The sequence below is a fragment of the Pelophylax lessonae genome (genome assembly GCF_965119305.1).
Source record: "Pelophylax lessonae genome assembly, chromosome: 6".
NCBI lineage: Eukaryota > Metazoa > Chordata > Amphibia > Anura > Ranidae > Pelophylax > Pelophylax lessonae.
Window position 1 is genome coordinate 9,132,666 of NC_138773.1, and position 26,504 is coordinate 9,159,169.

Consider the following 26,504-nt stretch of genomic DNA (forward strand, 5'->3'; position numbering starts at 1 on the left):
GATTTATTTATTAGAATTCAGAAGTCAGAGAGTCCATTATAATGCGGGAACTCGAAGTTCCCACGAAGAAGATCATTTGTTCGTCATTCGACAAATGAGCAAACAGCCAATGTTCGACTCAAACTCTAAGCTCATCCCTATTTGGCATAAATGCATGTAGACAAAAGTGTAGAATCTTCCTGGAGTCTATAAGCACCTGTGTCAATGGACATTTGTTCCCTTTCTTTTATGGTTCAACCATTTTATTGGAGAACAAAATAAACAGGTTACAACAATTGGTAAACAGAGTGACAAGATAAGTACAAGCCAGATGCGCTAACAAAATAATGCTTACAATAACCATGGGTCAAACTTAGGAGTAGGTAGATAAGAGGCAACCAGGGGAGCTGTGGCCAGGACTCTGCAACCGGCGTAGCCAACCCATAGGCACCCCATAAAGGGAACACTCTGTGCCCAGGTGGGGAGGCGCGGCCAAGCAGCAGGCGAAGCAAGGGTGAACAAAGCCCAGTAGCTCGGTAGTACGTGAGAAGGGATAAATGTGTGCGATAATCCACATGGTAATGCAACTAGACAGGGGAAACCAGAGGATACAATAAGTAAAACCAGGAAAAGCAGGCCAAACCAGGGAGCCTGCGGGGTGCACTCTGTAGTTCTTGACAGGCTCAAACAGGTGTGTTGTTGGTGCCAGAACAAATCACGTGGGGAGGCGGAAAAGGAAAAAAGTGGGGGGGGGAGAAGGGAGGTTCGCCGGGGGGGGGGGGGGGGGCAATGAACAGGGAGTAGTAGGCAGTAAGCCTCAGGTTAATATCAGGGCAGTAGGAGGGAGGTTTCAAAATTGGATGGAAGAAAATTGTCAACCCAAGGTTGCCAAAGTCTACTGTACTTGTCTATTTTATCTATTAGAACCGCCTCAATTTTGGCTTGTATCATGGCTGTGGTGACCCGCTGCTTGACCTCAGGCAAGGAGAGGTGCGGGGACTTCCATGCTCTTGCAATGGTTTGTTTGGCTGCCGTGGTGACTTGGAGGAATAGTTTGTGCTTAGAGCTAGATACAGTGTCCGTCTTCACATTGAGTAACGCAAACATTTGTTCCCTTTCAATGGGTTTTTGAATGTTTATACATGCAATATCTGCTTGAAGCAGGTCGAATCTTGGTGAGAAGTAGGTCAGCTCCAGTTCAAATGTACCTATTACTGGATTCTGAAGGATCTTGGAAGCATTTCAAACTGATCTGACACAATCAATACAACATCAAAGTCCATCAACAAAGGCCCTTAGAATGGACAGGATCCGGGGTCACTAAAGCATTAAATGTGTTCACATCTCAGGTGTCCGGTGAACCAAGAAGAAAAGAATTCCCTTACACAAAGTTTGGGTTAAATAATGTAATTCCCACTCACTCACAGGACACTTTGTGTGAATTTTGGCAGTAAGGATTCATTTTAATTTCATTTTAGAAATGATAGATATCAGTTTTGTCTTCTTGTTGTTAATTATATAATCTATACATTCCGACATTCTTACTGTAAATTTTCAGTCATGAACTTACCATTTGGATCCGTAAAATTAAGAGTGAATATCTCATCTCCTGTGATCAGTAGATATGATAAGGAATTTGTAACATTGAACACATCAGTATATATGTCAGTATATGTGCCAGTGATATTTTTGTTGATGTTCAGGATGCGCACAGATGAATTTAGAGGTTTAGACAATAATAATTCCAATGAGTGAAATAACTGTTAAAAATAAGAGAGTAAGAAAACAATATTATTTAAAATAAACACATTACATTTATAAAGGAATACATTTATGGATAGAGATGGCCTTGCGGTTCACCCAGCGGCTGGTTCGTGGCGAACTTTGCTTGTTCGCTGTTCGCAGAACATGCAAACATATGGCGATATTTACGACCGCCATATTCTTTTACATTGTGAAGAACTTTGACCCATGACACATCCATCAGATGGTACAGGACAGCCAATTGAGACATTTCAGCACATGGACATACCCCCTACCTTATAAATAGACCTGAGCTGGCTGCCATTTTACACTCTGTATTTTGTCAGTGTAGGGAGAGGTTGCTGTGTAGAGCAGGGACAGACTGTCAGTGACACAAATCGCTAGCTAATAGGTCCACAAAAGTCCTTACAAGGACTGATATAGGTGTACTATTGTTTGGTGTGCAGTATATAGGGGTGTAATACACTTATAATATATTGTCTAATATAGAAAGCATATAATAGTGGATTTGTATTGTGCAGCATTGTGACTGGTGAGCGGTTCTGCAGCGATACTACAACTACAAAGAGTGACCAATGCAATTAGAAAAAAGTATTATAACTGGTGTGATATTCCAGTCACCCCCCAAAAACGACAGATTGAAGCGGGGGGTTATATATACTTTCATAATAGTGTATTTGGGTACTGCAGAATTTTTTTTTTCTGTTTTGCTGCGTTCCCTTTGCTACACACAGTGACAAACGTTACTGGAAAAAAAGTACTATATATGGTGTGATAGACCAGTGGCCCCCCAAAAGGACAGATTAAAGCGGGGGTGTTATATAACAATATACTTTCATAATAGTGTATTTGGGTACTGCAGAAATTTTGCCTCTTTCGCTGCGTTACCTCTGCTACACACAGTGACAAAAGTTACTGGAAATTTTTTTTTATAACTGGCGTGATATACAAGTGGCCCCCCAAATGACAGATTGAAGCGGGGTGTTATATACCTTCTTCCACATATACTGCGCTTCTCTAGAGACTTTTGTCATAGGGTCATTTAAAAAATGACAGGCAGAGGAAGAGGCAGGCCCTTACGCAGGAGTGGTAGGGGTAGGGCAGGAGCACCAGGCAGGAGCCAAAGTCGGAAGTTGCAGAAGGTGCATTTGATTACATCAAAGGACGCACCAGACTTGGTTGAGTGGCTCACTCATCCTTCCTCTTCTGCACCCTCCTCATCCTCACTATCTGCACCCTCTTCACTCTCTGCTGTGTGCACCCCCAAAGACACCACCAACAACACCACCACCACCATATACCCTCCGCTTGAGTCACAGGAATTATTTTCCGATCCATCACATTTCTGATGCACAGGCATTCTTGACATCGAATCAGGAAGAGGAGGTAGCAACAGCCGCTAACTCAGTAGTCTGACGACAGTACCCAGATAAGCCCAAGGAGGTTGGTCCCCGCTGTTGCTGCCTACTCCGAGATCTTAAATGTTAGTGGTTGTATCCTGTGAATCCCTAATGTACCACCAGCCACAGAATACAAAGTTCTTTGCTATCAGGTGAACGCCTGTCGGCTAATTTTGTGGGGCCTGTTCTGGCCGACACTTACTTCTTCTGTGAATGCCTAATTTTTCAGACTGGAATTGAAAATCAATGGGTCTGTAAACATTCCGCTAAATTGTGGAACAGATGCGGACCCATTTTACAGACGTGTGAATGGACCCTATATGTATTTGACATGTATTTACCAGCTGATGTCAGTTCTGGCTGATTTAGGCTGAGCTATTACACTAAAACCGAGCAATATTACAAAAACAAAATACATGTTTTAACTGTATAAAGGATTTATATAACTTATAAAAAAAAAAAATTATGGCAACTTTTCTAAAAGCAGGATCATGTCCTGCACCCCCTTCATAGCCTGGCATTGCCTCTCCTCCATGGCCTTCATGCGCTCCTGAATTGACAAAATTTTGCAGATAAAAAAGAATGCTTGTAGTTGTAGATCGCAGATTCGCTTAATACTTCTGGTATGTCAGTGTCCATGTTGTGGGACTATGTGTGCACAGCTAGTAAGTATTTTGTGGCTGCAAATATGACCTGGAGGATTTTCATGTTTGCCTGCCATTAAAATTAATGGGACCCGCCGCGAACCTGCGGTTCACTAACATTTGAGCAAGTTCACGCGATCGCGTTCGCGAACCGTCCCATCAGATGTTCGTCCATCACTATTTATGGGCACAAACCTTTGCTATAGTTAAAACCCCCATTTATTTCCTATACAAACCCAGTTGTAGCAGTCTATCTTAGTACATCAAGGGCTAAAGATACCATTGAATAGGGATGTGCGAATGGTTTGGCCCAAGCATGAGTTCAGGCCGAACATTGGCTGTTCACCTGTTCGATTTCTTTGGCCCACTGAATGACCACAGTGTACTGCGCCGCCGCACAGTGCATTGGAAGCCCTAATTGGCTGAAGCAATGAAAGCTTTGCCCAATCAGGGCACAGAGCACTGTTAGGGCCATGACTGGAGAAAGTAATGATTACTCTATTCAGTCATGGCTCATTGCTTTTAGTCCCACCCCACACTATAAAAGTATTCTTTTAATAGCAGCCATTTGTAGTGTGATATCGGTGTGGAGAGAGATAGACCAGGGCTCTGTTCAGTGCCTATTGTCAGTGTAGAATATCAGTTTAATGTGAATCTAGTGATAGTTCTGTCAGTGTGATTGTAGTGACCATTTATTTTTACTTTAGTGTCACTTTGTGTGAATCTAGTGACCACTTCTGGATCCAACCCCGGCTTGGATTACAACCAGCTCCTGGACTTGACCCCGGCTTGTTCCTGCTCTCATTTCGGCACTGTTGCTGTGTGATTATTTTTATTGTTGTTCCTCCAATAAACTGCTTCATTTTACATGCATTCCCATGTGATCTGGTTTCCTGGCACCCTGACAGTACACAAGGACCATGAATCCTGACGATGCAGGTGCTTCTACGCTTCCCATGCTCCCCATGCTGGTTACCAGGCTCAATCAACAAGATCACCTTTTGGGTCAGTTCGCTCAGGCATTGCAAAGGTTGCTTGAACGCACAGCACACCTTGCTCCTGGTGCTGCTAGGCCGGTGGTTCCACCTGTTGTTGCACCCGCTGTTGCACCTGCTGCTGCTCCTGTTGCCGCTCCTGCAGCTGAAGTCACTGTTACCAAAGGGATGAATGGTTCAGCCCCCCAGTTTCAGCACTATGGGGGTGAACCGAGTTAGTGTCGTGGCTTCCTAAGTGGGCATTTATTTTGAGATGGTTCCTCAGGCATTTCCCCCTGACAGGTCCAAGGTGGGCTTCCTAATCTTATTGCTCTCAGACAAGGCCTTGGACTGGGCGAATCCCTTATGGGAGAATGATAATCCAGTGATTTTTTATTCCTTCCTCACCTCCCACGCCTCCTGGGGATGGTGCGTCTGGCTGTGAACCCATGCAGCTGGGGTTTACTCGCCTTTCCAAGGCTGAGCGGCCTTTTAGAAGGAGGGAGGGCTGGTTCTTGTATTGCAACCTTGGTGGTTATTTCCTGAAATCTTGTCCTACCCGTGCAGGAAATGCTCGCACCTAAGGTCCTGTCGGGGGCAGATCCTAGGTGAAATTTCCTCGTGCCCGGTTTCCAGTAAGGGTAAACCACTAATCAGTTTTCCTTTCCTGGGCAGCAGGCTTGGTGGTTACGTTTGTGGACTCCAGTGCTGGCGGTTACTTTATTGACAGTACATTTGCTGCTGCTAATTCCATACCCTTGCAACCTCGTGTTTCTCTACTAGTTATTGAGGCGATTGATGGCAGACCACAGGTCACCCACAAGACTGTTCCAATTGATATGGCGATAGGGGCTGTTCACAGGGAGTCGACCTGTTTCCAGGTTATATCATCCCCACACTTCCCTGTCATTTTGGGTTACCCGTGGCTTCGGAAACACAATCCGATCTTTGATTGGCAGTCGGTTGAGATCCTCTCTTGGTCTCCACAGTGTGGCGCTGTTTGTATCCATGAGCCTGTTAAGGTACTTTCTACCTCCACGGATTCAGTGTTGCCTACTGAATTTTGTGAGTATCAGGATGTGTTTGACAAGGTGGGCGCTGGTACTCCTCCCCATCATCCGTATGATTGTGCCGTAGACTTGCAACCTGGTGCCATTCCCCCTCGTGGCAGGGGTTATCCTCTCTCAGATGCGGAGAATAAGGCCATGGAGGAGTACGCTGCAGATGCGCTTGCCCGGGGGCATATTTGCAGGTCCACTTCTCCAGCAGGTGCCAGTTTTCTCTTTGTAAAGAAAAGGGGGGGGGGCAAGTTGAGACCTTTCATTGATTATAGGGGCCTCAATCGCATCACAGTCTAGAACGCACACCCAATTCTGTTGATTACTGAATTGTTTGACCGTCTCGAAGGGAGCAACGGTCTTTACCAAGCTTAACTAAAGGGCCACGTATAACCTCATAAGGATCAAGGAGGGCAAGGAGTGGAAGACCGCGTTTAATACCAGAACCGATCATTAACAATATCTGGTGATGCCTTTTGGCTTGTGCAATGTGCCTGCTGTCTTCCAGGAGTTCATGAATAATGTCTTTAGTGATATGTTGCAGTAATGCATGGTGGTCTATTTGGACGACATCTTGATTTACTGGGACTCCATTGAATCACACTACCTGGATGTCAGATGGGTGCTGCAACAGTTATGTGAGAATGGGTTTTTCTGTAAACTTGAGAAATGCGAATTCCACCTGTCTCAGGTTGCCTTTTTGGGCTACATTATTTCTCCATGGACCCTCAGAAGGTTTCGGCTGTTCTACAATGGTTAGTCGTCTCCGTTCCATTCAGAACTTCCTTGGGTTTGCCAACTATTAATGGAAATTTATCAGGAACTTTTCTTCTTTGACCAAACCTATCTCAGATCTGACCAAGAAGGGCAGTGATTCCCACAATTGGATGCCTGCTGCCATCCAAGCTTTCGAGACCCTCAAGTCTGCTTACGTTTTGGCTCCCATTCTGTCTCATGCAATCCTGGTTTGCCTTTTGTCCTAGAGGTGGATGCATCTGAGATGGAAGTAGGCACCCTCCTGTCTCAGCGTCGGACACCTGATGGACCCTTACTTCCTCGTGGGTTCTACTTCAAGAAGCAAGAAGCTGCACGCAATTATGAAATTGAAGACAGAGAGCTCTTGACCATTATCCTGGCTCTCAAAGAATGGAGACACTTGCTTGAAGGTTCTGTGGTTCAGGTTCTCATTTTCACTGATCATAAGAATCTGACAAATCTCGCAGGCCAATTGGCTCACATCCCATCAGGCCAGATGGGTCTTACCTTGCCCTCCTGTTGTTAGCCATTTTGGACATGTGCAGACTGCTGCCTTTTATAGACTGATGCTCATCACTTCCTGCTGTCTGGGTGTCGCACATTGATGATGTCACACACCTGACTATATCTATCACCTGCAGGGTTGCAATCATTGCCCTTATGTTTGTGCTTCAAGGTGCATCTCTGCTAGCAGTCTTGTTCTCTGTGTTCCTCCGTGCATGACCTGGCTTGGCTGATGACTCTCCTGGCTCTCGACCCAGCATCGGCTGACGACCCTCCTGGCTCTCGACCCGGCATCGGCTGACGACCCAGCTCTGGCAGACGACCCGGCTTCGGCTCTCATTTCCTCACTGTTGCTGTGCATTTGTTTTTATTGTTGTTCCTCCAATAAAGTTCTTCATTTTACCTGCATTCCCATGTGGTCTGGTTCCTGGCACCCTGACAAGATGATGATGATGAGGTCACTGATGCGACTTGGGTGCCGGATAGAGCAGAGAAGGAAAGTGAGGGTGAGGCACCTTCCCAACGAGGCAGCCATCAAAGAAGAGTAGAGAGCAGCCATCCTACTCCATCACATTGTGGAGCTGTCATCTCCAGACACCCTTCCAACAGCTCAGCTGTCTGGGCCTTTTTTAGCACATGTACAGTCGATCGCACTATTGCAATTTGCAAACTCTGTCTCAAGCACATTAAGCGTGGCAAAAACGCCAGCCATTTGGGTACCACATACTTGACAAGGCATTTAACCTCCCACAACTCAGCCCATTGGCAAGGGCACCTGAACTTTACTCAAAAGGGATGCAATACTGTTCCTCCTCTTTATTCCCCTTAGCCTACCCCCACTATACCTCATGACCACTCAGCAGCCTCCACTGACAGGGATTATGGTATAGCGCAGGGTGTCCCAGGTCTAGCAGCACATCTGCCAGTAGCACACAACCAGCTGTAGACTATTGCCGGCATATTTCTCTGCCCCATCTGCTGCAGTGAAAAAAAAATACAGTCACTGCCACCCACATGCCCAGCGTCTAAATGCAAGCTTGTCAAAGCTGCTGGCTTTACAACTTCTGCCTTTCCATCTGGTGGATTCTGCCTCCTTTTGTGAATTTGCACAGTGTGCTGTACCATGATGGCAGGTTCCCAGTCGCTATTTCACTCTGACACACCGCATCTCCGATCTCGACTGACGTAGGCTCTTTACCATGTGACCAGCCATGTCCAATCACAGCTGGTCACATAGTACACAGGAAGAGCCGTTGATTGGCTTTCCTCAGTACGTGCCTGACAGGCACGAGTAAAGGAGAGCCGATCTGCGGCTCTCCTGACAGGGGGGGGGGGTCTGCACTGGTAATCAGATCATTGATTACCAGTGCAGACTCTCGGGGGGGGTGCCACTAGAACCACCAGGGATGCCCACCCATGACCCCAGGGATGTCCACCCATGACCCCAGGGATGCCCACTATGGCCACCAGGGATGGCAATCAGGGCTCAGGGAGCCTGCCAGTGCCCTCTCCATCAGTTCTGCCTACCAGTGCCCTCCCCATCAGTGCTGCCCACCAGTGCCCATCATTGCCATCTATCAGTGCCGCCCACCAGTGCCCATTATTGCCCACCAGTGCCACGTATCAGTGCCCATTAGTGCCCATCAGTGCTGCCCGTCAGTGCCGATCAGTGCCACCTATCAGTGCCCATCAGTGCCCAGCAGTGCCGCCTATCAGTGCCCACAAATGCTGTATATCAGTGCTACTTATCAGTGCCACATATCAGTGCCCATCAGTGCCGCCTATCAGTGCCGCATATCAGTGCCACCCCATCAGTGCCACCCCATCAGTGCCTGTCAGTGCAGCCTCACCAGTGCTCATCAGTGCAGGAAAAATATATTTATTTACAAAAGTGTATAACATAAACAAAAAAAACGTTTTTTTTTCAAACTTTTCAGTCTTTTTTTATTTGTTTAGCAAAAAAGAAAAAATCTTGCGGTGATCAAATACCACCAAAAGAAAGCTCTATTTGTGGGGGGAAAATTACATAAAGCACTCAGACTCCTGGACCTATTACCCTCACTGATACATCCTGATCAAGTGGGATTTGTAAGGGGCCGCCAAGCGCCGGACACCAACCAGGCATATGCTCCATCTTCTCATATATTGAAATGCACAAAACCCCAGCTTTATATCTAGCTTTAGATGCGGAAAAAGCTTTTGAACCGAGTGCGCTGGGGGTACCTTCAGACTGTTCTACAGAAGTTTACATTTCAAGGTCCCATACTAACAGCCATTATGGCACTATACACACACCCCTCAGAAAAGGTATACACCTCTGGGACCCTATCTACCTCATTCAACATCACGAACGGCACTAATATTTGCTCTCGCAATGGAGCCCCTAGCGCACTCGATCAGAAACTCAACAAACATCACTGGCATTCAGATAGGTTCCATAGATACTAAAATAGGCCTCTTTGCGGATGACGTTATACTTACGATGTCAAACCCGCTCAAATCCATCTTGGAAATTATGAAACTATTGACAATATTCAGGAAAGTCTCATATTACAAAATTAATGAAACTAAATTGCAAACTCTAGGGCTAAATATTTCCCCCCATATACAACATAAAATAAAAACTCAAGTCTCCTATCAATGGGCGCCCTACCATATCAAATATTTACACATTCTCATCCCTTCGTCACCCCATTAATGATTGCAGATCTATCAGAAATTGGTAGAATAGCCACCTTCAAAATGATGGTCCTCCCTAGACTACTGTATCTTTTCCATACCATACCTATTCCTACCCCTCATTCCTTTTTCTCCAAAACACAAGCCTTAAGCCTCATACGCACGCGTCGAAATTCAGCAGGGAATTTTCATCCGACGACCGATCTGCCGACTTTCGGCTTGTTAGTATGATGCTTCCAACAACTGACTCTGACTTTTCGGCCGAAAAAAATCTGGTGTGCAGGCTATAACATTTTTGTCCACAGTCAAAACACGGCCGATTTTCGTGCAGTCAGTACAGATTTGGACAGGGAAAAATCTAATGAGCAAGTCTGGGCATGCTCAGAGAAGAAAGAACACAAAGAAAGCAAACCAACACATGACATCACTTCTGAAGTAGAATTTTGTCGGGCGAGAAAATTTGTGTGCAGTCTAGGCACATTCCAACCAACAAAACACCACTCTGGACAAAAGACGGACGATCGGTTGGCCGATAATCGTTGCGTGTGTACTAGGCTTTACTCATGAACTTGTAATTGTATCCAAGAGCCTAAAAACACATTGGCAACTGAAGCACAAACAACACAGTGGAGTCCTGTTAAGGGATAAGGAAAAAACTTCCCAGAAAAAAACTCCCAAGAAAGCATGCTTGTCTTGTACAAGATTTTATATATGCTATAATATAGAGTTGGGATATGTAAAGGAAACAAAGTATACTGGATGGGAGTGGAAACTGAATAAGTTAAAGGGCTTAAGAATATATGGACAGAGACAATTATTTTTATTACAAGGAGCAACAACCTTGTATGTGTGTGTGTATATATACACATATATATATATATATATATATATATATATATATATATATATATATATATATATATATATCAAGTCAGATAAATCTGTGGGTGTTGTCACAGACGGGAGATACATTTCTGCCTTGTTTAGACAATTCACCAATTACTATCGGGTGTTGGCTGCGGAGGTAGCCAGAAAGGTTTAAGGACGTTGGAAAGATTCAGCTATTCAGAATGAGGCAATTAAGGCCTCTATAAGTTATCCAGAGGATGACTACTGATTGCTGCCTCCTGAGGCTTTGTGTGTTAAGGAGAGCAGTGAGCTGAGAGACTTCTGAAGGTGAGGTGGTGTTGACTTTTTCTGTGTGAAAAGAAAACAAAGACTATTGGTTTTCTGCTGTATGACCAGCAGTGTCTGCCCAGCAGTAGGTTGGGACAGACTCCATAGGTAGGTTCCTGTGTTGTGAAGGTAGATGCCCCAAGTGGCCAGGGTTTATTTTATGTTTGTTTGATTTATGCTGTTTGGATGCTTGCACTTGTTTCCAGCAAATTGGAAGAATAAACCATAGACCAGACCGTTCTTTTACACATGGTTGAGTGCCGCGGGCAGTTAAATTAAACCCAAAATGGAGGAGATACTGAAACAACTAGCTATAGCAAATGCAAATCAACAGCAGGCAAATGCAAATCAACAGCAGACAAATGCGGGTTTTCAGCAGAGGTTTGCAGCTCAACAACAGGCTCACCAAGAGAGCATTGCAGGCCTGGAACAGAGACACCAGCAGCAAATGGAGGCCATCGTGAAACAGCTTCAGAGACAGCAGACCGAGGCTGGGAGTCAGGCCAGTAACATACTGACTTTTTGGGTAAGCCATTTATTGCCAAAGATGACTGCAGATGATGACCCTGAGATGTTTCTGACCAAGTTTGAAAGAACAGCGGAGAAAGAGAGTTGGTCTAAAGAACAGTGGGCTGGACTAGTGGCCCCCCTATTATGTGGAGAAGCCCAAAATGCATATTTTGATTTGGAGCTTGCAGATGCAAAAAACTATGATCGATTAAAAGAGGAAATATTGGCACGTTTTGGGGTAACATTGGATGTCCGTGCTCAGCGGGTCCACAATTGGAGTTATCAGCTGAGGAAGCCACCTCGGTCGCAGATGTATGACCTCATCCATTTGGCTAAGAAATGGATGCAGCCACAAATTCTGTCTGGACCAAAAATTTTGGAACGAGTAGTCATAGACAAATTTCTTAGGTCTCTTCCTAACACCCTGCAGAAATGGGTGAGCCATGGTGGTCGGGAAACCGAAGACAAACTAGACCTGGTCGAAAGGTACCTAACAACAGAGAATTTGACCTCTTTCCCCAGAGACGCACAGACTTTTCACCCCCAAGACCAGACCCTCCCCACCTATAGGTAAGACTGCATGAAGGGATGGGGGTGGAGAGAGGGACCAATACTAGAGGTATTATCGGGACTACTGCTAATGTTTGGCGAGAGCGGCCTGGAAATCTCTAGCATTGTAATACAGGGATGTGGAAGAGAGTGGAAGCAGTTTTATTACTTCTGTCATTTAGCAATTATTAGTGTGAGGAAAGGGATATCTAGTGTAGTTAGGGTACTATTTTCCACTATAGTTAGATTCAATAATCTAGTTTCTGTAGGGAAAGTGTTAAGTGTCAGGGTGACCGTAGTGTAGTGTAGGGTGAACTGACAGTGACTGCTATGGCAGGGTGACCTATAAGGGAAATTTTATGTGAAACTCTGTTGATCAATACTCCTTGCTGTTGTGCTATTTTGTATACTCTCACCTGTCTTTGGTTTTGTGCTAGTCCAGATATGCAACTATATATATAATTATTATTATTATTATTATTATACAGGATTTATATAGCGCCAACAGTTTGCGAGGGAAGACAATACAGTTACAATACAATTCAAAACAGGAGGAACTAGAGGGCCCTGCTCGTTAGAGCTTACAATCTAGAATGGAGGGTCAAGTGAAACGAAAGGCAATAACCGTGGGGGATGGGTTGATGGAGAAATTGGAGGTATATTTGTTAGGTGTTGGTAGGATAGGCTTCTCTGAAGAGGAGGGTTTTCAGAGATCGCCTAAAAGCTAATAGAGTAGGAGATAATCGGACAGATAAGGGTAAGGAGTTCCATAGGATTGGAGAGGCTCTGGAAAAGTCTTGGAGGTGAGCATGGGAGGAGGTGACGAGGGAGCTAGAGAGCAGGAGGTTTTGAGAGGAATGAAGAGAGTGATTAGGTTGGTATTTTGAGACTAGGCTAGTGATGTAGCTGGGGGCTAAGCTGTGGATTGCTTTGTAAGTTGCTATTAGTATTTATAATTTAATTAGTTGGGTGAGCGGAAGCCAGTGGAGGGCTTGACAGAGAGGAGCAGCGGACACTGAGCGATTGGTAAGGTGGATGAGTCTGGCGGCAGCATTCATGATGGATTGAAGTGGGGATAGCCTGTGTAGAGGTAAGCCAATGAGAAGGGAATTGCAGTAGTCGAGGCGCGAGATGACCAGGGAGTGAACTAAGAGCTTTGTTGTGTCTTTGGTTAGAAAGGGGCATATTTTGGAGATGTTGCGGAGGCTGAGGCATGTGGGGATGGGCTGATAGTAATGCCATCGATATTGACGGAGAAATCAGGGGAAGGGGCACGTGGTGGAGGAAAAATTATAAGCTCGGTTTTGGATGGATTGAGTTTGAGGAAGTAATGAGACATCCATGTATAGCAGTAAAACCTTGCGCTTATGGTGTGAATAAATAAATATAAAGTGTCTGTGCAATCAGTAGCTGCTTGCTGCAAGTTAAAGTGCTGGTGCCTTTAAATTAATGGGAAACCGGTGTTGCAGCGCTGCTCATTATTACAAAAATAAATTAGATATTTAAATATGTGCAAAATTGAATATATGAATCAGTGCAAATGTGCAAACATGTGCAAAGTATAAAGTACAAGTCTCGCAAAATCACTCAATAAATACTCCAATTCATAAATGCATAAATATAAAAAAATCATAAATGCACAAATGTTAAAAATCATAAAGTCCATATATAATGTCCATCAGGTGCAGATAAGATATTGCTGTGCTCCATTGTGTGCATCAAACGGGGTGATCCCCTTGTGGTTGTCTACTTACCCAAAAGCGCTCGATCAAAAGTAATTCAGCAGTGTAGTCACAGCCTCCCCTGTCAGCCTGGAATTAGTAACCATGTGGAAATAGATCCTTTCTATGGTCCTTTAAATATGTCCCGAGTTCCCTGGCAACTGGATGAAATAGTGCCCGAACCCTGTGTAATTCCAGGGGGTTCTGAATATTCTTTCCCCTACACAGGTGAGTGAGAGAAGATGATGACCCGAGGCTGACTCCCCATCCCTGGATACCATGGACAATGTGTGTATAGTACACCAATGACAGACAGGCTGATCGCCTCCATGCCACTCCGCATTGATGCAGTATTTCAAGCAAAAGGAGCCCCGACCAAGTATTGAGTGCATCCTATACTGTACATGGACAGACTTTTCACTAAGACAACATTTCTGTAATAAAAATCTTTTTTTTTTATTGGTCTTATGTAATATTCTAATTATGTGAGATACAGAATTTTGGGGTGTCACTAGCTGTAAGCCATAATCATCAAAATTAAAAGAAAGGAATGCTTGAAATCTATCACTCTGTGTGTAACACATCTATATACAATATAGGAGTTTCACTTTTAAATTGAATTACTGAAATAAATTAATTTTCTGATGATACTCTAATGTTATGAGATGCACCTGTAATACAGATGTGTCACTTTACAGGCAGGGGCAACCACCAGCCATGTTATTTGGAAGAATTTTGCACTTTAATTTTTGCTAAAAACGAAATGGAAATTTTTAGAAGTACTGTACTTTTTACTTTGATACACATTCCCGAAAAAAGTTTTGAAAAACGTCTTGCCTTTTAGTTTAAAAATGACCATTATTGTTTTAACACTGGGCTTCTATTTTGTTTTAGTGGGGGGGGGGGGGGGGGGGTTGGATTTAGCACCCAAACTTTATTAAGTTTGCAAACATACCCCCAATCAGTACCCCGGGAATTCGGAATTCAGCTCATCACAATTACTACCTTAGCGCCTGTTTAGTAAACTGCAAGTTACAATTACTCCCTATCCAATCACTCAGCTGATTGCCTATTCTGTTAAAGCTGCCATTGTTAAATTACCAATGACTAGTTTCACTGTCCTCTATTACGATAAGAAAATAAATAACATTGTGGTATGCACGGTCAATGTAAAGTATTAGCCAAGATTGTACATTTTTTTTACCAATGGACCCAAATTTGTTAGCATAAATCAATAAGAGACAACAACAACCTGAGCTTTTAACATACACTATATTGACGAATGTATTGGGACGCCTGCTTTTACACACACATGAACTTTAATTTCATCCCAGTCTTAGTCCGTAGGGTTCAATATTGAGTTGGCCCACCCTTTGCAGCTATAACAGCTTCAACTCTTCTGGGAAGGCTGTCCACAAGGTTTAGGAGTGTCTATGGGAATGTTTGACCATTCTTCCAGAAGCGCATTTGTGAGGTCAGGCACTGATGTTTGATGAGAAGGCCTGGCTCACAGTCTCTGCTCTAATTCACCCCAAAGGTGTTCTATCGGGTTAAGGTCAGGACTCTGTGCAGGCCAGTCAAGTTCCTCCACCCCAAACTCGCTCATCCGTGTATTTATGGACCTTGCTTTGTGCATTGGTGTGCAGTCATGTTGGAACAGGAAGGGGCCATCCCCAAACTCCTCCCACAAAGTTGGGAGAATGAAATTGTCCAAAAATGTCTTGGTATGCTGACACCTTAAGAGTTCCCTTCACTAGAACTAAGGGGCCAAGCTCAACCCCTGAAAAACAACCCCACACCATAATCCCCCCTCCACCAAACTTTACACTTGGCACAATGCTGTCAGGCAAGTACCGTTCTCCTGACAACAAACTCAGACACATCTATTGGATTGCCAGACAGAGAAGCATGATTTGTCACTTAGATAACACGTCTCCACTGCTCTAGAGTCCAGTGGCGGTGTGCTTTTCGTTACTGCATTTGTTGCTTTGCATTGCTCTTGGTGATGTAAGGCTTGGATGCAGCTCGGCCATGGAATTCCATTCCAAGAAGCTCTCTACGCACTGTTGTTGTCCTAATCTGAGGGCCAGATGAAGTTTGGAGGTCTGTATATATTGACTCCTTACAGAGGAGAACAATAGCTGAGAGGCTCCTGGATCACGTATCTAGTGTGTGACCTGGGACTTCCAGGTAGGGGGTGTACCAGCTGTGCTGTGATTAGTCACAGCACAAGAGATCAGCGGGTGCTGGCCAACCCACATATAAAATATATTTTTTTAAAAATTCATTTTTTTCCCCCAAATATATTGGAAATATATTGGAAATATATGTTTCTTCCATATGGGAATGATTGACCATTGGCACATATTGATTGGCGAATACAGAGAAAGAACCCCTCCCCACCATGAGGCTCCACTTGCCTATCTGCAATCCCAGGACATGGGGGGGGGGGCAGGGTGGACACAGATTCACTCTCCTCCCTTTCTTATTGCTTACCTAGAAGTGACATGTAAAACATGATTTCTGGGTCCCCATGTCGGTGTCTCCTGCCAGTGTGGCTGGGACATAATGTATTGCAATGTGATCTGCATTGCATTGCATACATGAGGTGCATGGGGGAGACATCCAAGGTCTTTTTTAGTGTGAATTTCTCATTAAAGAGAACTTGTTACCAAACAATCATCATATAGGGCACTTTCTGTCCCCTATGATTAAAAAAAAAATTAAGTATAACATTTTTTAATTGATAAGCTACACCAAAGCATATAAAGTCCCTCCCCACATATACACATGTACAAACATAAAAGCAAGCATTGGGGTACATACGTGGGACATTGTCAATTGCGATACACATGTTACATATCGCCGTACATGTCAGAATGAGAGCAATCAGACCTCCACTGTAACACTAAACTGATGACCTATAGGGGGCTTTTACAGTGTTGTGGATAAAAAATGTAGGGTACAGAAGTTTGTTGGTATTTCACATGTGCATTTAAAGTGGTAGTAAACCACTGGGGGATTGTTTATTTATTTTTTTCTGACCTGCAAGGTAAAGGCATAATGTGCTTGTATGCATTGAGTGCTAGCACATTATGTGAAACTTACCTGAAAATGAAGCCCTCCAGCAATGCATTGTCACTGCTGGAGGCTGCTTCCATTTTCACCCATCTTCCTTCCGGTTCCAGCTATGTGACTGGCTGGAGCCGCAATGACGTCACTCCCATGCATGCGCAGGGGAGCCGCTGTTTAGGGCACAGGACTCTAAAGGAACGACCTGGGTGGCCACTGGCTGTTCCTTCAGAGTGTATGCGTTGATGATGTCATCAGCTGGATATACAGTAAATATCTCCGGTGCAGATTTAGGAGACATTTGCAGTACCTATCGGTAAGCCTTATTATAGGCTTCCCTATTGGTAAAAGTCAGAGATGGAAGTTTACTCCCACTTTAAGGTTTGATGTGTTGGGTATCTATTTATTTGGTGCAACCTCATCTTTTGTATTTTTACAAATAATTGGGTAATGTATTGCATTTGTGTGCCCTGAAATTAGCTTTAGTGTATTTTTTACTGACATTTTGCATTTTCTAGACCTTTGCGGTAATATCATGTGACATAAAAAATTGGAACTACCATTATTTTATTCTCTAGGGTGTCTGCTTTCAGAAAATATATGTTTGGGGAGTTTATGCAAACTTCAGGCCTAAAACATGTACAAAAAAAAATGTCTCTGACAGCAAAAGGGGTTAAAAGATGTGGACATTTTTAATGTTTCAATTTAAGCATTTTAAAAAATCGCTGATGCTCACTAAATACATTTTTTTTTTAAATACATTTTTGCATTGGTACATGTTCCTCAGTGTCTATCCCCATGTTATTTTTGACACTTCTTTTCTTATTAGCCCAGAAAATGGGCATTTTTAATTGGATAGATTTGGCTTCCATTGATTTGAATGGGGTTTGGTTGAGGTTTGAAATCTGAAATTCTTTAAAGTTCACTAAACCCCTGCTGAACTGAACCAATGGCAGTTCAGATCATTGTGAATTATCACCCCTAAAGCAGTCTACAGATGTATACAGTATAATTGAAATTGAGCCCCATATATAAAGTGTTCACCACCAAAATATTTCTGCCTTCACCTAAACTATGATTCTTATATGATTCTTACCTTATAATGATCAGTATACATAGGAATCACTTCTCCATGACTATGAGATGCAATGTCAGTAAATACATCACGCTGGGAAGCACTTTGCATACAATTCCACCATGGGTACCACAGAAAATAAACCTGTAAAGAAAAATAAAACATTTACCTATGGTTTAGAGATACAGTCCTGGCCAAAAATATTGGCACCCCTGCATTTCTATCAGATAATACACCACTTTGCCCAGAAAATTGTTGCAATTACAGATATTTACACATTCTCATGTTTTATTTCTTGTGTTTAGGGTTGAGCGAACACTGACTGTATTGTTCGGGATCGTACCGGACTTTTGGGTATTCGATACCCGGACACGGACCTGTACATTTCACTGTATGTTCGGGTACTGTCCGTTGTTCGGTAATTTATTTCATGTTTTGGCACGGTTTTAATGGTGCGGTTTCAACAGGTTCAAGGCAGCCAATCAGCAAGCGTTTAACTAGTGTGCCCTTAGAAGCCATCACAGCCATGCCTACTAATGACATGGCTGTGATTGGCCAGTGCAGCATGTGACCCAGACTCTATATAAGCTGGAGTCACATAGCGCCGCGCATCACTCTGCTCTAACTATACCAGGGAGAGGTTCCTGCTGCTGCTGAGGGAGAGATAGGAGATTATTGTAGGGTCAGGCTGGAGATTGCTTTCAGGGAAAGAATAGGAAGAATCTTCTTTAATCAGACAGCGATCTACATTGATTGTATTGTGTGGAGGTGCAGTGCACAATCTTTATGCCCTGACCTAAGCCCAGTGAGGAGGAGGGAGAAAAAAAATAACTTTTATCAGTCTGTTAGGTGGGCGGGGTGCCGCGTGTAGCAGCCATGTAATTTTTTCCTTCATATTTTACTTTGACATACAGTGTTTAGACACAGCTTTTCTAATCTGCTCTTCAAAAAGCACCAATGTAAGGAAAAAATAATTTTTTTCAGTTTTTAGAGGGAAAAAAAATATTTTTCAGTTTTTCATTCATATGGGTTTTTAATTATTCAATAGCGGAATAGAACAACAAGAGTATCCAACCTGTTAGGCATGCAACGTGTAGCGTCCATGTAATGCAAGCTCAGTGCATATGTGTCTGCTTAATCTGGATTAAAAAAAAAAAAATTCCTTCATATTTTACTGTGAATTACAGCGTTTAGACAGACACTGCAGTTCTAATCTGCTATTCAACAAGCACCAATTAAAGGGAAACATAAAACATTTTCATTCATACGTTACAGTGAGATACACCCATTGCATACTGTTGTTGTATTCCGCTTATCAATAAACACCCATTTAGGGGGAAAAAAATAAATATGTTACAGTGAAATACACCCATTGGATACTGCTGTTGTATTCCGCTTTGCCATAAAAACCCATATAGGGGAAGATCCAAAATTCGATAAATATAAGGAGAAGGTCAAATAGGGGCCGTGGCCTGGGTCGTGGTGCTGCTGGTGGAGCTCCTGTTGCAAGGAGAGGACGTGGTCGATCTGTGCCAGCTACATGCACAAGTGAAACCCCTTTCTCAGCTGCGAATAGGCGACAGAACCTGCAGCAGTATTTGGCAGGGCCTAATGTGCCTCTACAAATGTTGAGGCAAGAACAAGTACAGGCGATAGTAGATTGGGTTGCTGACAGTGCCTCCAGTACCTTCACATTGTCTCCCACCCAGTCTTCTGCTGAAAGGTCAGAGTTGGCACCTGCAGCCGATGTCCATCAATCTTTCACCTCACCCCCTTGCAAATCAGCCAAGCAGTCTGAGCCCCAAGTCTTGCATCAGTATCTTCTTCTTTTTGAGGACTCTGTCAGCAGGGTTTCCCAGGGCCATCCACCTAGCCCTGCCCCAGAAGTGGAAGAGATTGAGTGCAGCGATGCCCAACCACTTATTTCTCAAGATGAGTACATGCAAGGACCATCGCAGCATGTCTCGGATGATGACGAATCACAGGTGCCAACTGCTGCGGAATTCTGAATTGTGAAGACCGACAAGGAGGGCAGGGGAATCTGGATTTTAAAAAAAAGTTTTTTTCCTTCATATTTTACTGTGCCATACAGTGTTTATACACTGCTGTTCTAATCTGCTATTCAAAAAGCACCAATTTAAGGAGAAAATAATTATTTTTCAGTTTTTAGGGAAAAATCATTATTTTTCAGCTTTTCATTCAAATGGGTTTTTATTCAATAGCGGAATAGAACAACAACAGTATCAAACCTGTTAGGTGTGCGGTGTGCGGCGTGTAGCGGCCATGTAATGCAAGCTCAGTGCATATGTGTCTGCTTAATCTGGATTTAAAAAAAAAACATTTTTTCCGTCATAGTTTACTGTGACATACAGCGTTTAGACACTGCTGTTCTAATCTGCTCTTCAAACATCACCAATTAAAGGAAAAAATACAAATTTTTCATTCATACATTACTGTGAGATACACCTTTTGGATACTGTTGTTCTATTCCGCTTTTCAATAAAAACCCATTTAGGGAAAAAAAATTAAATTGCGGCCTAGTCTGCATATTTTACTGTGAGATATACCCGTTGTATACTCTTGTTCTATTCCGCTATTCAATAAACACCCATTTAGGGGAAAGAAAGATATTAAATTGCGGCTTAGTCTGTATCTGTATGTCTCAGATACACACGTGGTATACTGTTGTTCTATTCTGCTATTCAATAAACACCCATTTAGGGGAAAATTACTAATTTTGCAGCGTTTGCTGATTATGTTACTGTGAGATACACCCTTTAAATTACGAAGGTAGAATAAACCTACGCGCTGACCATCAACCAGATGTAGTAAGAAATGAGAGATATTTAGATAGAGTAAAAGTTAATAATGATGAAAAAGGGGGGGGGAGGGGTCAAGGGTTAGCAGCCAATTCTTAGCAGTGTCTCCACATATAACAAGATAAATTAGGTAAAATGAATCGGCGCTTAATCACCCCCCATATGGTGAATAACAGGAATAAATAATAAAAACTTTAAAACCAAGCAAAGCAACTGCAAAAATATGATAGCAATATTCAAAGATATAAGTGATATCGTGCAAATAATGCAAAAGATAAAAGTATAATCAATGAAAATATCATAAAGTGATGTAGTGCATGGTGAGATGTAAATAAATACACAGATAAAGCGTGCAAAAAACAAGTTCGTCAATTAATAAAAACATCAAAAGTTCATAACGAAAGTGCTGGTGAGGAAATAATTCCGGAAGTGCGGGAAACCAATTTAACTGTGGTGGTGAGCTACGATCCTTAAATAAGTGAAATGGCCGCTCACCTTCAAAACACTCAAAATGAGCGTTTGTACCAAGGGTAAAACAGGATGACCTCTGTGGGAATAGGGATCCACCGATGGTTCCTTTAAGAGCAGGCTCCTCTGGTCCTTAATGGAAAGCCAGTATCGACATCAAAGGGTGAAATCCTAGATAAGGTTTGGAGCTCAAACCCACGATAAAAGGAGGCACTTCATGGTGTAGTACGTTTCAATGACAACATTTATTAGAGTAAAAAATGCACTCACATTAAAGTAGGCATATAAAAGCATAGAAGTAGCGTGGCAGCGGCTAGGCAGTAATATCCAGGGACTTCCGGTCTCGGCCGAGGACCGGAAGTGACGTCAGACGCTTCTCCCGACTAATTGCGTCACAGCAGGTCATCCTGTTTTACCCTTGGTACAAACGCTCATTTTGAGTGTTTTGGAGGTGAGCGGCCATTTCACTTATTTAAGGATCGTAGCTCACCACCACAGTTAAATCGGTTTCCCGCACTATAAGGAGTTTCCCGCACTTCCGGAATTATTTCCTCACCAGCACTTTCGTTATGAACTTTTGATGTTTTTATTAATTGACGAACTTGTTTTTTGCACGCTTTATCTGTGTATTTATTTACATCTCACCATGCACTACATCACTTTATGATATTTTCATTGATTATACTTTTATCTTTTGCATTATTTGCACGATATCACTTATATTTTGAATATTGCTATCATATTTTTGCAGTTGCTTTGCTTGGTTTTAAAGTTTTTATTATTTATTCCTGTTATTCACCACATGGGGGGTGATTAAGTGCCGATTCATTTTACCTAATTTACCTTTTAAATTAGTTTGGTGCATCTCCTTCCACCACCGAGGATTGCAGGGCGCTTCAGTTTGCCTCCTATTGCTAACTCCTCCTACTCCGCTTCCTCATCCTCATCCTCTACCGCCTTTGCATCCGGAGCAGTGATCATTTTCAAGGCTTTCAGGGCAGTCATTCACAAGTGGCTCCGAGGGTGGGTTCCTGCACCCACAAACGCCAGGTAAACAATTGTCCAGCAAGGGCACAGTTCTGGAGGATGACGAGGTGGAGGATGAGGAGGAGGAGGAGATGGAGGAGGAGGAACCATGTTCACAGCAGGGTGGCACCCAGATAACTGATAACAACAGATACTACACTTGATCTTAGCAAAAAGGTTGAGAAGCGATGCTGGTGGCATTCCCAACTGACAGCTGGGGGCACAGTGGAAGCACAAAGCGAAGGCAGAGGTGGAGGTCGCCAACGCAGCCAGGGCACCGCCAGCACCTCAGAAGGCAGGGTTAGCATGTATGAAATGTGGAAAAGCTTTGTCAGCACGCCACAACAAGCGGGACCACCAGCTGTTTTTTTTTTTTTTTAAGCCCGTGGGGTGTGAACACACTCAGAGTATCACCCAGTGGGGGCATAAAAAAGTGCACACCAAAAAAGTGAAACACAAAAAGTGCACAGGGTGTACACATGGTCCCTGACCCTGATCCCCCGGGGCGCAAGGCTCCTGACAGGGACTGGGGTACTTACACTGGCTAACCTGGCTGAAAGCAGGCAGCCCTGTATTTTAGGAGGTCTGCTGAAGCAGACCACCCCAAGTACTAGGTGGGGCTCTCCCGAAGAGAGACCCCTCGAGAGAGGGCGAACCAATCCAGAAGGCCATATCCACCCCCCTCCCAAGACTTTCAGGGACAGGCCCAAGGACCTACACTCTACTAATCACGCTGTGCAAAATAAAGTGTACCGCCACAATAAAAAACACAAAACGTGAGACACACAACACATACAAGTGGGGAAAGGGATAGTGGAGAAATGCAGGGTTATTGCCACATTGCAATACTATGGCAGGCCCTTCAGCCAGGAATAAAAAATTCCTCTGGTCCTGACTCCTGACCAAAAGGCCTGGCCCTAGAGGCAGGTGTGAAAAACATGTGCAGGAAGTGCGGTGTCCTTGGTGCCATACTCATAGTGTTACCATCCACCGTGAATTATGGCACCCCTGGACTGCCACTCCAGGGGCACATACACCACAGGCTTTTCAGAATCCCGGTCCCTGGCAAGACCAGTGCAGCCCCGTCCCTATCAGAAGGCCTCAGAACTTAGACAGCTTTGGCCCACAACCAGGGACACATACCTTTTCCAAGGCCAGACTCAACCCAGAAGGGGGAAAAAGCCCCCCCCACACCCACTGCCATCACCGTTCCTCACCATATACCATATACAGTTCCTTACCATTCCTTACGTACTATACATGTACTGAATGACGGGTCTGCCCCCTTGAACTTCTGGGTCTCCAAATTGGGCACATGGCCTGAGCTTGCCCTTTACGCCTTGGAGGTGCTGGCGTGCCCTGCAGCCAGTGTATTATCTGAACGTGTATTTAGCACAGCTGGGGGCGTTATCACAGACAAGCACAGCCGCCTGTCCAGAGACAATGTGGACAAGCTCACGTTCATTAAAATGAACCAGGCATGGATCCCACAGGACTTTTCCGTACCTTGTGCAGAATAGACATGTATACCGGCCTTACCCAGCCATTGTTGTATTTTTGATCTCTCACTCTTTTGGGGTGTACCCTAATTTAAAAATAAATTTAAAATTAAAAACAAAAACCAGTGTTGGCTACCTCGTCCTCCACCGCCGCCTCCACCTACACCGCCACATCCACCGCCACCTCAACCTCCTACTCCATATGGGCCTCGTCCTCCTAGATCAAGATGATTATTTTTTATTTTTGTTTTTTATGTTATTTTAAGTTATTTCCCTATCCACATTTGTTTGCAGAGCACTTGCCATGCTCTTAAGAACATTTTGCTGCCATTTGCAGCCCTCTAGGTCCTCTCCATGTTTGTTTTAGAGCCATTTTAGTGCTCAAAAGTTCAAGTCACCATTGAATTCAATGGGGTTCGGGATCGGGGTAAAGTTCGGGTCACAAACCCGGACTTTTTTTTCAAGTTCGGCCGAACCCGCCGAAACCGGACATCCAGGTGTTCGCTCAACTCTACTTGTGTTTGTATCGGTATGACACAACAAAGTGGAGAAACAAAAAGTCAAAACTGACGCATTCCACGCAAAACTCCAAAAATGGACTGGACAAAATTTCACTTCTCAAAATTGAAGAAATAATTGCATTCCAAGTTTGTGTTGCTCCTGTAATTTGTAATTAAACTTGCTTGTATCAATGAACAGGTGCTGACAAAATAGAAGTCACACTGGCAACCAGTTCAAATGGTAAAAAATGTAATCAATCTTTCTGTTGTGTGTCTCTGTGTGTCAGCATGGAGAAGAGAAAAAGCAGCAAAGAATTGTCTAAAGATTTGAGAACAAAAATTGTGGAAAAACACGGACAATCTCAAGGTTACAACATTGTTAAGAAGTGTACAAACCATGGAGCTGTAACTAATCTGCCTGGACATGGACGAAATAAAAAATTGATCAAAAATTGCAATGAAGGATTGTTTGAATGCTCGATCAACTTTCAGACAAATTCAAGCTGACCTTCAGGCACCGGGTACAACTGTGTCAGCTCACACTATACGTAGCCATCTAAATGAAAAGTCACACTATGGTAGGGGACTCAGGACGACCCCACTGCTGACACACAAACCTAAAACAAGCCAGATTGGAGTTTGCCAAAACTTATCTGAGAAAGCCAAAATCCTTTTGGGAGAAAGTGCTGTGGACAGATGAAATAAAATTACAGCTTTTTGGTAAAACCTATCATTCTACTGTTTTCAGAAAAAGAAAAAGGAATACAGTCCCTACAGTCACACGTGGTGGAGGTTCACTGATGTTTTTGGGGTTGCTTTGCTGCTTCAGGCACTGGATGTTATGATCCTGTTCATGGCATAATGAAATCGGAAGATTACCAAATAATTATGGGGTGTAATGTAGGGCCTAGCGTCAGAAAGTTGAGAAGGGGAAAGTGGGACTTAAAATGAAGCCAAGAACAAAATATCATGCGCCTCCATCCCTGTTCAATGAATAAAAGGAAGAGGTTGGGACTTTAAATGAGAAGCATGGCCCAGCTGGTAACATAGATAGTAACACATTTATTGTTCAATATGAATACATGTAAAGCATAAAATGTTACAAAATGTAAAGTATAAAAGAAAGAAAAGAAAATATGAGCTGATAAGGGATCCCCAAGTACAGGTTGTATAGAAACCGACATTGTACAATTGCATAAATATATTGGATTTGTGATCATGGTCACTAAATAGTATAATGGCTGCATCAAACAGGCTCATCGCATATCATGGACCACATTTCCACTTTCTCTGGAGCAGGCATATGATGCGTATCTGTAAAAAAACATGAGTATATAGAAAAAGTGCCAATATGATCTGATGGGTAAAATTGGGAGGGGGGAGAGGGCAGGAGAGGAAAGTTGCGTCCCCAATCAACTTGGCATGCGATGCCAAGCCGCTGCAAGCAATGCCAACAAAATATTGGCATGTATAAAAAAGGGGATTCACTCCAGAAATAAAGAGATTATTCTCCCACTCTACAAGACTCTGGTCCGGCCACATCTGGAGTATGCTGTCCAGTTCTGGGCACTGGTCCTCAGAAAGGATGTGCTGGAACTGGAGAGAGTCCAGAGAAGGGCAACAAAAATAATTAGGGGAATGGAGGGCATCGGCTATGAGGAAAGACTACAAGCACTGAACTTATTCTCTCTGGAGAAGAGAAGCTTGAGAGGGGATATGATATCAATGTACAAATACTGTACTGGTGAGGACCCTAGCATAAGGAACAAACTTTTCAGAGAAAGGGAATACAATAAGACACGTGGCCACTCATTACAACTAGAGGAAAAATGGTTTAACCTTAAAATACGTAAGGGGTTCTTTACTGTCAGAGCAGTAAGGATGTGGAATTCTCTTCCACAAGCAGTCGTATCAGCAGGGAGCATTGATAGTTTCAAAAAACTATTAGATGGGCACCTTAAAGACCACAACATACAGGGATATACAATGTACAACATACAGGGGTATACAATGTACAACATACAGGGGTATACAATGTACAACATACAGGGGTATACAATGTACAACATACAGGGGTATACAATGTACGGTTGACAGCAAACACACACACATACATCATAGGTTGAACTGGATGGACTGATGTCTTTTTTCAACCTCACAAACTATGTGTAACTTACAATGCAGCTCATATTTAAAAGATCAGGTGTTGGAAGTTGTATATGGCTATGGATGTCCATCACGGGAGCTGAGGGAGCGTAGAACGGGCGACCCGGGCAAGCATACAACACACCCAGAGGCAAATAGGCTTGAAATGAATATTTGTAAAAATGC

General features: G+C 43.5%; 2 protein-coding genes across 2 annotated transcripts in view; both read right to left on the minus strand.

Moving 5' to 3' along the window:
• The window catches only part of LOC309557610 (uromodulin-like), a gene marked incomplete at its 5' end in the record, with an annotated part of 75,839 nt that extends 66,255 nt beyond the window's left edge, over positions 1 to 9,584 (minus strand). Inside the window, 2 exons of the mRNA XM_082260401.1 lie at positions 1,550 to 1,739; positions 9,561 to 9,584. Coding sequence (XP_082116527.1) covers positions 1,550 to 1,739; positions 9,561 to 9,584 — 214 coding nt within the window. The remainder of the gene's footprint in view (positions 1 to 1,549; positions 1,740 to 9,560) is intronic.
• LOC309558391 (uncharacterized protein) overlaps positions 1 to 26,504 on the minus strand; it is a gene marked incomplete at its 3' end in the record, with an annotated part of 897,500 nt that overhangs the window by 850,321 nt on the left and 20,675 nt on the right. The gene's annotated exons all lie outside the window — the stretch shown is intronic.